Consider the following 16,828-nt stretch of genomic DNA (forward strand, 5'->3'; position numbering starts at 1 on the left):
TAATTATTCTCTTGGTTTTATTTCTCAAAGTGATTTTGTCACCTCCCTGTTCCTTGTTCTGTGCAGAGAATTCATGGATAATTAAACTGCATGAGTTTTAGCCCAGATTCCTGTGGACTATTGACTGTTTCCTCCCTTCTGATGTACTTACCATGTAACCAATTATTTATGCATTGAGGGACTTTTTCCCTTACCTTATACTTTTCCCCTTCAATAACTTTTAAAAGAGGATCTTAGGATCTTTTGAATGTGTTTTCGTAATTCAAGCTGTGTTGACTCATTCACCAGTTTTTCATATTTATACAACTTTAAATTCTATTCTTTGGAATAGTTTCTCCTCTATAAAGTATTTTTAAAACTGGAGTAATCAGGCATACTGCAGTCCTCCAACATGCTTTTAAGCAAGAGGTTACAAACCACTTGAGCTGTTGAATTCTTGATCCTTTGGGACTTTTGACTGAAGTCCTTTTAGTACTTGTGAGTTGTGTAATTTTGTTCCATGAATCTTTTTCCTCTGATGCTTCTGCCCTTCATATCCTCTGATACACTCGCCCATTTTAAGGTTGTATTACCAAAGTGATTAATTTAACATGCTTTGTCACATTTTAAATTTTGAAATGAATCATTTTATTTTCTAGTAGAGTATGATATCCCAATATTTGAGAAATTTGGAAAGGGGGGTACTTATCCCAGAAGATACCATATTTCATATCATCAACAAGACTACAATGATGGTAAGCACTGCAACAGTTTTATTAATCTGTTTTTCTCATTGGAAAATGTGATAAAATTTTAAGATCTTAATGAAATTAAATGAAAACACTGATGAAATTGCAAGCTTAAATTTCTTCCCCAAACTCTCTTGCTAAGCTTCTAATGATTGATAGAACCTCTGAGCAGTTTTATCTCTGGTAAAGTTACGGATTACAGAATTCCTGAGTCATATGCACAACTGTGGAAATGTTTGCTATCTTTGGCCACACACAAGTCATACAGTATAAGTTTTTGACCTTTGTGACCCTTTTCTAGTTAAAGTAGGTATGTCTGTTTATAATGTCTGGTTTTGCTTTAAGAAATCCCAAGTACAGTGGAGTTCCTGTTAACATTTTCTTAGATTAAAAGAGTAAATAAAATTTAAGAGCAGTGATGTAAACTGAGAATTAGTTGGTGAAATAAATTGTTGGAATGCAAGGCAGCACCTGCTGATGTGTCCATAAACTGGTTTGGACAGTAAAACCATTGATATAAATTTAACATGTGTTAAATTTCTAAAGGAAGTAGAGAGGAGCAGCTGAAGGATTTTCATACTTCAGGGTGTGTCAAGCACTAGTTGAGAAAAGTTACAAAGAAATGTGTCCCAAGACCAGATGGCTTCACTTGCAGTGTGGAATGTGCAGAGCAATAAATGGAATTATGTTACAGGAATCACAGAAATATCAAACTTAGGCACTGCAACGTCCAGTTCCTTGCTCTAGAGCAAGATTTAAGGAGGCAATGATCTGTCACACTGACTTTCAAGTAAACTCTAAATTGACTTTAACAGAAGACATACATTTCCTTTATGATATCACCTTCCAAGATAGCTTATCTTATAACTTAACTTTCTCTGTCTCCCAAGACATTTTTCCTGCAAATGGAAATAGAACTAGTTAGTCTATTTTAGCACAGTGAAGAATTGGTCATTGCCCTTATATATTCCTGCATCACACACACACACACACCTGGTTTCTCGCCTTCGTTTTCTTCTTCTGCCCCAGCTGAGGTTTTTCTCATGGCCACTTTATACATAAACACAGGATATAAGCAGAACTTGGTACGTAGCAGTCACATTAATATGTTGCAGAATGACCCTACTTTCTGGTCACCACTCTGACTGCTCTTCAGTCTTTGGTTACATTTTCCTCTATCATTTTCTTCATGATGTCCAATTGCTTTACATTTTGTAGTTTCTGCATTAGATTTCTCTTTAAGTATGTATATTGTACTTCCTTACTGAATTTCATCTTGATTTTTGAATCATCTCTAACATCTAATTTCACTATGAATTTTTATTTTTATCTCTAAATGGACTTTCAGCCACACTTAACATGATGTCATCTGCAATATTTCAGTGTGTTAAGTTCCATCATATGTACCTGAGGAATTAAAATAGTGCATGGAAATGAACTGAAGATAATTTAAGTGGACATCCCCAGCAGTTTATCTTCCCCTTTGATGAGAAATCACTGATAACTGCTCTGAATCTGTCTTGAGTATAATCTGCATAGTAAGATGGTCTGCAACACTTCATCAGTTAGCTTGTGAGAATGTCCCATTGAAATGGGAAAATAGGATTAGCTACATGAGACAAACCAATTATGACTGGTTTATCACATTTTTATCTTTTCAATGGTGAATAAAACTGCTTAATAACTTGTTTGCATATTTTTCTTGGAATTTAAATTGTCCAGACTAGTATATAAGGCTGAGTCTACTATTTCAGAGATATTTTATCTGCTTTCTTTAGTCCTCTGGGAACTCCTCCTCTAATGTAGTACCTAATGAATCAGAGACTCATTCAGTTATTGCTGAGTTCTCTAGGATGAAACTTAATCAAGAGATGCTATTCTAAAAATAGTTGTGTTATCTAAATAGATTAACATAAATTGTATTAGTCATCTGGTTGTAATTAACATGTTGAAGATCAGTGCTCTGGTTTTCATTCTGATACCATAGCTATCTCCAAATTTTGCATTGCTTGTGTTTTGATTTTTAAAATACTTTTGTGGTCTTCCTGTTTGATTCCAGGTGTCAGTCTTTCTCTGAATTAAATTCTTTCTAGTTTACAGAAGGAAGAGGCTGGCTTGGGCACTACAGCATTGTAAACGTGTATTTTATTCTCCTAAATATCAGAAAATTGGTATTTGCACATTTAATAGAGCAATAAAAGCAGTGGCATGGTGTTTTCATTCCTCCTCTTATAGGTCTCCAGATCTTTCAAGCATGTTGATTATATTTTGAAAAAATTCGAGGATTTGGTCCCAATTTTCATCTCTTAAACACAAGATTTTGATTCTGTCTAGTCCTTAGATACATCTGTGATGAATGTTTGTTTTCTTCTAGGTGGAAACTTCATGATGATTGTAGTCCAGTAAACTTCATGATGATTGTGTCCTATCCTCTACTGTGACAGATTTGAATGAGATGTTGTAGAACTCATAAAGTATTTGCATGCACACATTTCTTTGCAGTATCTTTTTGTACTGTAACTTTTGTGTTCTCTGTTTATCATTGAAGGTCGTAAAACTTTTCCAAGAGCCAGAAGGACTCAGGGCAACAGCTTCCGATCCCCGGTCAGTTTCAGTCCCACTGATCACTCACTGAGCACCAGCAGTGGGAGCAGCGTCTTCACCCCAGAGTACGAAGATAACCGCATGAGGAGGAGGGGCAGTGACATAGACAATCCTACATTGTCAGTCATGGACATAAGCCCACCCAGCCGCTGTAAGTTCTGCCATTGGTGAACCCCGCTGTAAAACTCGTACTTTTCAAGTATCATGTCAAAACCTAGCATGCCATCCAAACATGCTATTACATAATATGTTTTTATCTCTCTAATAGGCGAAGGTCAAGAGTATGCTCATCAGTATTTTCATTGCTTATCTTACCAACCTCCATGTAGACTTTCAATTGGAATTTACATCTGTGATAACAAAACATTGTAAAAGTGATTTCTTAGACCCTTTAGGACCTGAGAAGGATTTTGTAGGTTGCAGTTACTATTTATTTTTGCAGATCTTGGTCATGTTTTCAGTTAAACTGTAAATTTTTAGTGGTACTGCTTCATACTTGTGGTAGAATTTCAGGAGCAAATATACTTTGTGATGATTTCAGTAGCTCATACCTTGTAATTATGCCTCTCTTTTTTAAAAAAGAAAGCTGATTCTTTAACATTCTTTTTCTGTTTTTCAAATTAGCTATTGCTAGTTGTTTTAAGTATGTCTAGTTCTACCACAACTTATTTTGTGAATAAATTTAGGTAGCTCATGTTTTCCATCTTACAGGGAGTTTTATTGATCTTGGTAATTTAGATGGTGAAGTTTAGGACGCACAGTCTCTGTTGTTGAAAGAGTAGTCTTTTAAAAAATTATTTTCTGTGTATTCCAGTTTTTCTCGATCAGCTGAATAACAAGCTCATTTGAAAACCAAAACATACTTATATTTTCAGCACCACGAGCTCCAACTAACTGGAGACTTGGTAAACTGCTGGGTCAAGGTGCCTTTGGCAGAGTGTATCTGTGTTATGATGCTGACACTGGAAGAGAACTGGCTGTTAAACAAGTTCAGTTTGATCCCGATAGCCCAGAAACCAGCAAGGTAAGTGATACCAAAGAGAGACCTTGGAAAAGGCTCCTGCTGAAGTGGTGTGTTCTAGACCAGGCTCGCATTCTTTTCTTTCAACAGGATGAACATGTTTTAAACCATGTTGTGTTAGGAAACCATGTCCTTGTTAGGAATTCTGTTTGTTTGTACCAAAGATAATTAGTCTGCTTACCTGATTTTAATATTACATCACATTTTAATTTTCAGACAGATCCTTATGCTGTGAAGATGCATAATTTGATTTGGTGCTGCCTCAGTCTCTAAAATCAAACAATCTATTATGAAGCATGCTCTGAAATAGATAATTAGTTATACTAACAGGAATTGGAAGAAGTTACATTTATAAGCAGAAGAAGCTGTACTAATATAAGTGTTCCTGAAAACAAATTGCCAAAAAGAAATTTAGTTTGGTATGAAGACAGTTTGAGATTCTTACTACTTCCTGTTTGCAAAATTTATAGTGTTTTGGATGGCTGCAGAGAAAGCACCAGCTGTTAGTGTTTTCCTTTGCTGCATTTCATTATTACAATATCAAGTGCTACTCAAAGGCATTTTTAAAGTATAGTTTATTATCCTGGAAAAGTTAAGGATTAATGCTATGTATTCCACCACAAAGATTAAAATGTGGGGTGGTTTTCTGTGTTTTGTTAGTTGTTTTTTTACCCAAGTGGAGGCGTATGACATGTTGCATAATGATCACTGACCTCATGAACATACTGATATCTGCTGTGCTCTGAAACAAGCATAACTTTAAGAAAAGAGAAACAATGAAAAACTAGCTAAACCATCCCAAAGACAATGTATAGAAAAGACATAATTTTGCTTGGTTTTAATTACCTCAGTTTAACATTGATATTTTGTTGTCATAAAATGCAAAAACTTTACATTAGCTGTAGGAGTATTTTGTTACTTAGTTTGCATTACACTTTAATATGTACACACTGCTCTGCTTGAAAAAACTCAAATCCAAAATCTTAGTTTTACTACATCAAGCATGGTTAATCTGTCCTGTTTTGTCCTTTCAGGAAGTAAATGCACTTGAGTGTGAGATTCAGTTGCTGAAAAATCTGCTGCATGAAAGAATTGTTCAATATTACGGCTTCTTGAGAGATCCACCTGAAAGGACACTCTCAATATTCATGGAGTACATGCCTGGGGTGAGCAAGAGAGCTCATCCACTTCAGCCATCCATAGTGTGCAGTGTGATGAGCACCCAACCATTCAGCTTTGCATAAGTGCACACAGATATTTCAAACTGTCCAAATTAAAACCACCAAAGATGGGTACTGACAAGTGCTTGCAACCTCCTGTCTTCTCCATTGTTTGCTTGGGTTCTCAGAATTACAGTGGTTTGTACAAAAGCTCTTTGTGTTTGGTTTTTGCATAAGTGGTGCCTGGCAATGTCTTTGGAAAGGCAATATTATCATTAGTAAATTCTTAAATCTCCCTGAATTTTATTGTTTTGTTTTGCCACATTTCAAGTATTTCTGGAAAACAAAGAGTAGCTGAGATGGGGGTGAGAATAAGTGCATACAGAAAATAATCTTGGTGCTTGCTTCTTGTGTGGCCCCTAGTACATGCTGAACTGCTGTTCTTCTTCTTTGTTAGGAAATATTATAAGGTCAGAAAACTGTAGATTTTCATTTTCTCACCAAAGTGGGGTCAGCAGAACTAAACAAAATGTGCTCCTATAAAAACAGAGGCTCTGTATTTCTGGAGTATCTCTGTATTTCTGAATAGTTACAGCAGTCTACTTACTATGAGACTCCAGAGGGGAAAAGCAGTGTCTGGGCCTTGGTTTCTAAGTGGTGGTGGGGTTTTCTTTTGCTTCTTCATTTTTTTGAGTTCTGGGTCTTGCTTTGTGGCATGTCTTGAATTCTTCTGACATTTGGAGAAGTGACAGAAGTAATCTTAGCAGTTTGTAACTCCATGTGACAAAGAGAGGTTATACAAAAATAGTTGTAAAACTATTTTTGAAGAAGTTTTGATTTAATCTTATTTTAAGCTAAGATTTGCTTACCTATTATTTTTTACCACCCTATAGGACATGGTGGTTTTTTTCTTGACAATGTTTTTTTCTGAGTATAAGCTAACCCAAAGGGCATGTGTTATGTTCATCCTGAGTGTCACCCATCAAAAACTTTAGGAAGCTGTTTAGGGGGCTGTTCTCTTTCTGTACATTGTACTGGAACTATTCAGCTGCTTGCAAGTTTTAAGGTTAAATCAAGAAGAATTGTAATTTTAAACGTCTACATTTCAGGCATAATGTAATTGAATTTCAGTTGAATTCTAGAAGTGTTAGTGCTTTATGCTTCTGTGCCATAGGGTTCCATCAAAGACCAGTTGAAATCATACGGAGCGCTCACAGAGAACGTGACTCGTAAATACACACGGCAGATTCTGGAAGGAGTTCACTATTTGCACAGTAATATGATTGTCCATCGAGATATTAAAGGTAATGAGAGTTCTGTGCACAGTTCAGTGCTCTTTATTACTGATCCTTGTCCAATCTTATGTGAAGCACTAAAATGCAATTAAGTTTGAAATACCAAAATACTAATACTGACTTAAAATCAGTGTGATTGCTTTCCATCTTTTAGTCTTGTCGCTGTTGTAACCTGGGAGGGAAAAATAAGCAACTTTGGGATGTTCTAGCACAGTTCTGGCAATGTTTCTTTAGTCTTCATCTGCAAAACAAGCAGGATAAATTCCTTTGATTTTATTTTACTATTAATAGCTTTAAATATATTGGAGGATGATGTCATTAGAAATAGACTGTGCAGAGGAAAGTGTCATGACTTAAAAGTTTAAATTTACAGAGTTTTTTTTCATCAATTATATAGAAATTAACCAGCACTTCACTGGTACAAGAAGTGACCAGCAGAGGTGACTTGCCTGATCAGACTTCTTCCATTTTACTGCTAGGAAGCCTGGTGTAACATCTACTTTTTGCAGACAGGTGCAGGTGACTTGCAAGTGTTGCATAAGCAAGGTGTGAGTATGTAGGAAGATGGTGATGTGCAGAATAGGTGTGTTGAACACAATGCTGTTGTATTCCCTAATATTTTTACCATTTTTTCTATTGTTCTTTGTATCAACAGTGTTTTGTTCCAAAGCAGGTTGAGATATCACAGTCAATTTGTACATCTTGTGCAGATAACTGTTTTGAATAAATCTGTAACACAGTTTGAGGTTTTGCTTTACGATAGTGTGGGAGACATTTTCAGTTGTGTGGGAATTGTTTCACCATTTCTTTTAATTTCCCATGTGTAGCACATTCCTTATTTTGTCAGGAGGGCTTTACAAAGGGACTGCCCCTTCCTGGAAAAGGCCTGGGATGCAAACCAGTGTGAGCAATTCATTATTTTCTGAACTCCAGAACAGACTAGTAAGAATGAGCAGAGAAAGTAAATTCGCTGGGTTAAAATCCTAGGTTGATGTTGAATTGTACCACTGTATCCAAACTTCTTTTACTGTTTCCCACACCAAAACCTTGAGTCTTTTATGAAGGTAATGCTGTGTTCCCTTCCCTCCAGGAGCAAATATTCTGCGGGACTCGGCAGGCAATGTGAAGCTTGGTGACTTTGGTGCCAGCAAACGGCTGCAGACCATCTGTCTGTCTGGTACGGGAATGAAGTCTGTCACAGGAACTCCCTACTGGATGAGTCCCGAAGTTATTAGTGGAGAAGGGTACGGCAGAAAAGCAGACATCTGGTATGTTAAACCCCCTCTCCACTGAAAAGTGTCATTTCATTTTCAATAGGGAGTAGGTGTTGGTTATCTGAAGCTGCTGCAGTGTTTCATCCTGGGATTTAAGCTGAAGAAGGTGGCAAATGTGAACACTGACAGTCATATTTGGAGAGTCTTAACCCTGAAATTTAATTTTTCACATGGCAGTTTCTCAGCCCATCAGTTTAGACATCATAAGACCTTGCATGAAGTTAAGATTACCAAACTGTTTGTTAGTTCTGGAGAGGTACTGACTGAAAGCAATATGTGAAGCTTTGAAACATCAGTTCAGTCAGTGTGTTGTAATGAAACTTCAACACCAAAATACCTTTGATGCAAGGCAGAAAATAAAATGCTACTCCTCTAAAAATTGAACACTTAAGAGTGAATTTGCCAGATTTAAAAGGGAGTATAAAAAAATAATTTGGTTTTTGTTATTAAATACATAAGAACTAAGAGGGAAAGGTAATTTGCAAAAGTGAAGGTTAGTGAAACATTGTATATGCACAGTCTAACATGGCTCCAGCCCAGTGGACAGATGACTTTGGCAATGAGACCCCTTGCACTGCAGGTGATCTGTGAATACACAGTAATGGGCTGGCAGCAGCAGACAGGCTGGAGTAGTAACGCTGTGTGTTTAAAAAGGAACTACGTTGTATCCAAGCAATGGCAATACTTTTTACCTCAGGGAAATGAATTTAGGCTACTTCAGATTATTTAGTGATTACTCTATAAGTGAAAAATAGGTCAACCTTATAATATCAAGCAGTTCACTTGTTCAAATTTCAAGTATTGGTACGAAGGTTATTGTGTATTTTTTGGTGAAAACTTAAGAAAAAATACCAAAGTTAGACAGTTGTCAGTCAGTTAATCCTTATTGTGCAATGTACCTCTGTTTAAGCACAAAACTTCTTGCAAGCATCTTGAAAAACATTCAAACTTTCGAAGAATTGGAAAATTATTCCAGCCTATCCATTTTGCAGTATTGTTCACTTGTTATTGGAAGATGTTGATCTTTAAGGACTTCTGGAACTACCTTCCTAAATTCTTTAAACATTGTTCCTGAACAAAGATTGTTTAGGAACTTAAAATTTGGTTTGTCCATCTAAGTATATTTTTAGTATCTTTAACTAAAAGAGAAGATACCTTGAAAGTAGGGCTTTTGTTCTTCAACTGCCATATTATGTTTCACACGATTCACTGGTGGTAACTTGTGTATTTCTAATGAGCTGGCACCACACATGGCATGCATGGAGCTTTCCTGATGCTTTGCATTTCTGTTCAGCCTCAAGGAGCAGGAAAGCTTCCAAGTGCAATGCTGAGTGCATGGCCTGCTGAGCACTGGGTGCTGGCAGTGCCCTATGACAGTTATATTGCCTGGATAAATATGTAATTATCCCTTCACTGAGGTAGTAGCTTTCAACCCAGGGAAGTAATGAAATGGAGACATTTGTGGAACTCTAAGGTAAAGGTATAGTAGTACATGCTGTTTTTTTCCAATGCCTATTTCATGCTGAAGTTACTCTGTAGTATTATGTGGATCCTGCTTATTTGTGATATTTTAGTCCCTCTCTGCCATTTCCTGTTTTCCTGGGAGGCCATGACTCTGTTGTAACCTGCTGTTTCACTTCTGCCTCTGTTTCAGGAGTGTAGGTTGCACAGTGGTAGAAATGCTCACTGAGAAGCCCCCGTGGGCAGAGTTTGAAGCCATGGCTGCCATCTTTAAAATTGCCACTCAGCCAACCAACCCCCAGCTCCCTCCTCACGTCTCCGACCACGCTCGGGATTTCTTGAAACGGATTTTTATCGAGGCCAAGCTGCGACCGTTTGCAGATGAACTGCTAAGACACACATTTGCACACTATCACTAACACCTGCCTCAACTCAGCCTGCATCTACTGCATTTATTTTCTATTTGACTGCACTTTTATTTTTTATTTTTTACAAAGAAAAAGGCGAAAAAAGACAAGAGAGAGAATATTCTCTTGAATCTTTGTTTCACTTAGATTGTAAACAATCTAAAATTTGTATCTAAAATGAGAATCTTCTCTTCCCCCCCTCCCACCAGGACTAGAACTTTTTGTTTCTATAATGTACTGATGTGGTTGATGTAGATAAAGCACTTTAGTACATATTTGTTCCTTATTTAAAGAGGAAAAAAAAATTACAAATGCTTGGACAGTCAGGAACTGTGTGACTTTTTCTGACACCGCTGACTGACTCAGGGTGCAGGGAAAAATAGACATGCAGCTAAAGGACAAGAAGGTTACTTCTATGTGATTCTTATCTATATTGTAGGTACTTGAAGCAGAGAGTTCTAAGTTCTTACTGTATTTTAGCATTTAATCAGTTTCTGGAATGTACAGTTTAAGCAGGAACATGTGGTTCTGAGAGTTAATTGATGAAGCTGGAAGAACTTGGAACTCTTTGTGCAGCAGCATGTCTAGCTGGTACTTCTATGTGACCAAAAGAAAATAACAAAAACGAGCTCAAAACTGATGTACTAGTTAAAGGTTTTGGTGTAGAATTATTGTATTATCTTAATATGAAAATAATTACAGGTAAACAGATTATGGGCCCAGACTCCTAGAAACTACTATACTGCAAAGGGGAAATTTTCCATGCTAGACGAGGGTCAGCTATTGGATGTAAATAGTTAGGAGAATGCCTCCTGCTCTATCTGCCAAAGAGAACCTCTGTTGCATAAGCTTTGAGGGAGACAGTTATCTTAGCTGATAAAGAATACTGATATTGAGGGTCAGTTCTCCTCCACAGTCCCACAAATGGCTGCAGGGGAAAGGGAATGACTAATCCTTGTGCAGTATATGAGTTACTGGATTCGGAATGAGCTATAAGAAATGTTTGCAAAGCTGTTGAGAGGCGCTAGGATGGAATGTATGTCAACATCAAGTGCCTGAATAATATAAAATTCTTCCCATTCTGCACTAAAAAAATTGGTTTAGTAATGCAGGTCAATCATCTAGGATGCATTGAAAATTCCTGAAATAAAGTCAAACATCTCTTAACATCAGGAAAGAGTCACTGAGAAAGCTAAGATTCCAGTTATATTTTTAATAAGGTTGCACTGATGAATCCTATGAAGAAGGAGGCACAGCACAGAAAATTGTACAAAGAACAGGCCAAAAGTGCAGAGAGAGCCAGCAATTAAATAACATGTGTGTGAATATTCCAGCCTGATAATCCAGATTGGTGTTTGTCAGATTTCCAGCTGTCATAAAGTGTACGTTAATTACTTTTTCTATTTCTGAAAGAGCATAATAAAAGAATTAAAAATCTGAAATATTGCTTCTCAGCTGAGAAGCCCAGGTACTGATCAGGTGTAGTGAATAACTGTCTTTTCACAACAGAAAAATAAGACTCTCATATTTTTGTAGAAGAACAGAACATAGATAATTTAAAGGGGCATTTGGAAATAAACTATTGGACAACAGAACTGAAATTATGTTTACTGTTTTGGATGATTCATTACTTGCTTTTGTTGTTTTTTAAAGGCAGACCAGGCTGGTACTGTTACCCTTGTCCAATCTGACAAGGCTCCGCCTGTTCTGCATCTTTGGAGGACTGTCAGGTTTACAAAATGCATGGAGATGGAACAATAAGCTTACCCATTCCCACAGTCACTTACATAGGAGATTTCTGAATTTATTCTGCTGAATTCCATATGTTTTACCAGAGCATAAGCAGGAGTATGGATCTATCCTAATCACTTTACCTGTAGTGGAGTAAAAATGACCTTTTTGTGGCCATCTCTCCAGAGACTGAGAGTGGTGATTTCTTCAGCTTTTGTGAGTATTTTACCCAATTTAAAATTTTCTTGGTCAGGGTACACAACTGTGCAAGGTTTCCTGAGCACAGGAGGAACTAGTCATACCAGGAAGAGTGTAAAAGGCTGAAAGGAAAGGCAGCTTGTACTGACTGTTTTTTTGTTTCTCTGTCACTAGATAAAAGCTATGAAGCAGCCTTTAAGAAGAATTGGTATGTACTCTGCTGTAAGGGACCTTTGCTTTATAAGCAAATTTTAGTGACAGTAGGAATGGGAAGTTCAATGTAGAACCTAATAGTTTATGTAGGTAATTTTCAAGATCATGTAATTGAAATGATGAATTTCAGACTAATAAGGTACCAAAACCAAGGTGAAAATGTATATAAAAATCCATAGTGGTCAGTGATTCCTGAAAAGGTAAGGAAATTTTATATTACCAAAAAAGGACGTTAAAGGGAAAATGTAACCAGGTTTATCTGTAGCATTCATAACATTTAAATATACTATTCTAAAGAGAAACTGCACTCTCTGAAGCTTGAAAATTTTCAGAATCTAGTTTTCTTATAATATGACCTTTCTGTGAGACAGTGCTGGATCATGTATATTGCAATATCACTTCTTTGTTGTGATTTTTAATTACTGAACAATCAAGTTTGCTGCTTTTGTGCCTTTTCTAAAAAAATGGCATTCAGTCATGACAACGGTCAGCATTTTGGAGCCAGGAAAAAAAGCAACTTTCAGAATGCATTTTTCATCATGTCTTTAGCATGTCAGAAAGCTGCCAATGTAAAGACTGTGCTTCTTAAATGAAGTTGACATTTTCCAGTTTGAGTGATTCTAGTAAAATTTTATAAATTTAACCAAGATTAGGCTTGAGCTAGTTTTTTTCACCCTAAGGATAATTTCTCTATTGACTTAAATAACTTAGAGTAAATCAGATGGTTATTAACACAAAAATTTTGAGCTAGAACTAATTATGAAGCTAAATCAGACTTTTACCAAGAGGTTGGCTGTTACTTACCCCTAGTGGGGTAATGTAGTAAAACAACCTATATACAGGGTTTGTTAAACACTTACAGGGACTCCTGGGGTGATGGTGAATGACCCCCATTCTAGAATTTGTGAGGTTGCATGGAATTTCAAGCTTTAAACTCCATTGGAGGAGGATTGCAAAGCCAAGATCCCTACTCACAACTTCTTGTATCCCACTTAAAAAGCCACCAGCATTTTAGAATCATGAATTGGTCTTAATTATTGAGTCCAATTTTAAAAAATATCCAGTGAAAGCAATACTGCTGCAGGGATGGTTTGCTTTTCTATAAACACCATGATGAAGCTGTACTCCCAAAAAATAAGGGTTGAAATTCATGGTGAGTATGTGTATTTTCAAAAGTCTTACTTATCTAATGATTTTTAGTATTCTGTCTGTTGCACATATTAAGTGACAAAAGCTACTTCTGTGTTATGGTTTTAATGGTGTAACTAACAGCCCTGTTAGAGCATGACTCAAGGTTTCAGTTGTGTTGTGTTAGAGAAAGTTGCTTATTTTTTATTTGGGGAATATCCGTGGAAGAACTCATAAACCTATGGATCTAATAATTGCATAGTTCACTCTACAGTCTTCTTTTCTTGACAGTTTAAATATAGTATTAAAACATCTGACTTGATTTCCAATTTGATTTGTAGCTAAATAGTCCTTTCAGTAAAATAAAATGAACAGTTTGGGGTTTTTTTTTAGCTAGTGCCTTTTTCTCTGTATGCCTTAATTTGGTTCATGTTAGAACACCATATTGAAATATGTCATACAATTCCATGTCACCAAAACAGTCTTAGAGAATGGGTTTTTTCAAAGTGCCCAAAGCAGAGCTTGCCTAACTGCATTAAAAAGTGTGCTGGAGTTACAGTCTGCAGCAGACATTCAAATTCAGAACTTGAAAGTGATTTTTGGCTTCCTGTGCTAATACACGTTTTGTATTTGCATTCTGGATATTGTACACCAGTGTACAGGCCAGAAAGAGGATTTGTCTGCATGCACAGAAGTAACTGGATTGTCAGGATTTGGCTTCCTGGCTCTGAGTACCAGACTCTGCAGCAGAGTTTCTTACTGGGCTTGAAAGCAAAGTTGGTATATTTGTACGTGTGGTACTGTATTAAAAGCTGTTTTCTTTCAGTGCACAGGAATTTGATCTGTCCAAGCAAACAAACAGATTTCTTTCCTGTGCTTTTTGGATAGTCCTAACCCTGCTGTTGTCGTGACTGAAAGCCTCGTAGCACCCGTAGGTACAGTGCAGTACAGCAAGCCATTCTTTTGGACAGCATAGAGCTATGTCTAACTGCAGCTTCAGAGACTTGAGAAAATTGGTCAGATCTACAGTTATTTATAACCAATTTCTTACTTTTTTAATCTTGAAAGACCGTGTCACGCATATAGAGAAGTATAATGTGTGTGCTTGAATGTAAGTTTCTATGGTGTTTCTGGAAAAGCGAAAGTATTGCCGCCAGTGTCATTTCTTCCTGCTGGTAACTTGCTGTCTTGTGGCAATGACAAGTCTGCAGTGTAGAATCACATACAATTACCAAAGCTTTTCTATCCCATATACATATAGCCAAAAGTGATGTTTCATGTCTCTTATAAATAGTGTGTATCCACCAGTAAGCTGTTGCTGACTGAGTAAAGCAGGTACTAGTAAAAAGTGATAGACACTGCCCATATTTCAGACATGTGGGTGTTTATAGTTGCTGTTTGATATGCAAAACTCATGCTTGTATTAAAATGAAGAGTTTTCCTTTTAAAAGCTCTTTCTAATTTAATCTTACTGTTGTCATTCTAAAATTACTGCATAAGCTTGGTGACTAAAACCTGGTGACTTCTGTAGCTGGGTTTGAGCCTTGGGACATGTCAGGAACACCGTGAAGATAAAATTGTGACCTGATCTGTTTTGTACACCATAGTGAGAATGTTCCAAAGCTGTGGGAAGCGGTCAGTCCTCTTTATGTGACAGCCAGATGTCACCCACAGGTACTTGGATGTGGGTGCTGCCTTCAGGAGGAGCCACTAATGTGCACTGAGGGGTCAGACAGGTTTGCTATCAAGCCAGGGTTTCTGAATCAAAATCTGTGATCAGAAACAAAGGAGCTCCTTTCTCACTTGATATCCCCCACTTGGCCCACACCATTTATTTTTCTTTCTAGCTGGCAAAGCTTAAGTCCTGCATAGGTGGTAGCCTATGATAGCTCCTGAGTAATGTGTTCAGCTTTAGACCAGGGAGCCCATCACTTGAACCCAGGATGCTGCAGCTCCCAGTTTGCTGGTGCAATCCTTGGGTTTCCTCTAGCAATATATTTGTATACAGAGTGGAGAGATCAATGGGGTGGAGGAAATGATATTTCTCATGTTTCAGAGCAGTCACACCTTGGCTAGGGTTCAGTTTTCAGAAACTTATTTGAAAGGGAGAAGACCTGGATTAAACGGCATAAAAATTGTATCTCATGGTTCAGCCCTTATGTTGAGTCCACAGGTATGGATTGGAGGTCAGGGTCTTCTTTTGAGAAATAAGGAAAAGGATACTCCAGCTCATGAGTGGATAGTCATAGGAAATACATCAGAGCTTTTTTGTGCTTTTTACCTGAAAACTAGATAATCCTTTTTCCCCAGAGGTTTATAAAATGTGGATATAAAAACAAGGATTGCATTTTCTTTTCTGAACAGTCATTAGATTGTCAGTTCCCTGGTGTTTGTTTCTTGTTAATACCAGTAAAAGAAGGTGGTGTCACCCTAAAATTGGAATGGTTTATTAAAGCATAGTGTCTGTCATCTCAGACCTCACAGGGGTTGTATAATGGAGTATCACTGTAAATATGTGGAGGAGACTTAGATTAATTGGAACGTAGGCTTTTAGTTTTCATGAAGCTATGAATAAAAATTTGTAAATTTACTCTTGATCTAATGTACATTTTTATGTAGCCATTAAATTCTCTATTTAATCTATCGGTTTCTCACTGTAAATGTTTTTACTCTCAGTTGAATGCTGGGCACAGTTTGTAATGTATGTACACAAAGGTGTTTTTTTCTATCAACGTTGACTTTTTTGCACATTTTTGGAAATATTTAATTTGTACACTGATTTAATACTCTGACCAATTGTCGATGGGTGTATGAGAATCATGTGTGTGTGCAATGTACTACTGTCTGGATGTATGGGGTTTTTTATTACTTTTGAGATGTTGCTGCCAGTAACTGCACTGCTGTTGCTGCTTTACATGGAATATCTTGTGTATAAAAAAGAGATAAAAACAATTTAAAAATTAGGTTATGGTTTTCATGGTTGAGGAACTCAGGAGTTGGGCATTGCTTGCTAGTTCCATTGTCTAACAACCTTCCAAACTTAAAAATAACCAACCAACCCCGCCTTGTAATTCTGTGTATGCATTGAATGTGTGTGTGTATATATCCCAGTAATCTTATTCCACAATTTCATTTCTACATTTTTATGAACTTGTTTTTTAAGGGTACTATGTTTAGTTAGAATAATTAAATATATAAAAGCTTTGAGAGATGATTTACTAGATAAATATATTTTCAGCTGGCTGATGTTCAAAATATTTTTTTAATTTTTGTTTTTAACCATTCGAAATGTATTTGTATTTCCAAAATCAGACACGAATTGTACTTAGAAATATATTAAAACACTCTGTAGGGACAACAGTGTGATTTCTCTTTTAAGAATTCTGTACTTTAGAACACTACGCGATGTCACTGTCGTATTTCAATTCCGTGTTGACTTTTTCATTGTTATTTACGGTGCGCTTTCCGCAAGTTCAATTTCTTTTATTAATTTTTAATTATTTTTCCTAATTTCCCGCTGTTCCGGGCGTGGCCCGGGTGTGGCTGCCCCCCGTATCCGAGGCCCCGCCCCGCGCCCGCCCGCGCGTCTCCCCGCGGCGTGGCGGCCC

The 16,828-nt window shown here is 37.0% G+C and overlaps 1 protein-coding gene across 2 annotated transcripts in view; it reads left to right on the forward strand.

Moving 5' to 3' along the window:
- Positions 1 to 16,578, forward strand: part of MAP3K2 (mitogen-activated protein kinase kinase kinase 2) — a 48,826-nt gene extending 32,248 nt beyond the window's left edge. The window contains exons 11-17 of one of the 2 annotated variants that reach the window (XM_036386633.2): positions 639 to 734; positions 3,277 to 3,483; positions 4,208 to 4,356; positions 5,388 to 5,519; positions 6,688 to 6,817; positions 7,899 to 8,076; positions 9,737 to 16,578. In XM_036386633.2, coding sequence (XP_036242526.1) covers positions 639 to 734; positions 3,277 to 3,483; positions 4,208 to 4,356; positions 5,388 to 5,519; positions 6,688 to 6,817; positions 7,899 to 8,076; positions 9,737 to 9,962 — 1,118 coding nt within the window. In that variant the 3' untranslated portion in view covers positions 9,963 to 16,578. The remainder of the gene's footprint in view (positions 1 to 638; positions 735 to 3,276; positions 3,484 to 4,207; positions 4,357 to 5,387; positions 5,520 to 6,687; positions 6,818 to 7,898; positions 8,077 to 9,736) is intronic. The other variant, XM_036386634.2, reaches the window with a different exon arrangement.
- The last annotated feature ends 250 nt before the right edge of the window (positions 16,579 to 16,828 follow it).

The sequence above is a fragment of the Molothrus ater genome, chromosome 7, assembly GCF_012460135.2.
Source record: "Molothrus ater isolate BHLD 08-10-18 breed brown headed cowbird chromosome 7, BPBGC_Mater_1.1, whole genome shotgun sequence".
NCBI lineage: Eukaryota > Metazoa > Chordata > Aves > Passeriformes > Icteridae > Molothrus > Molothrus ater.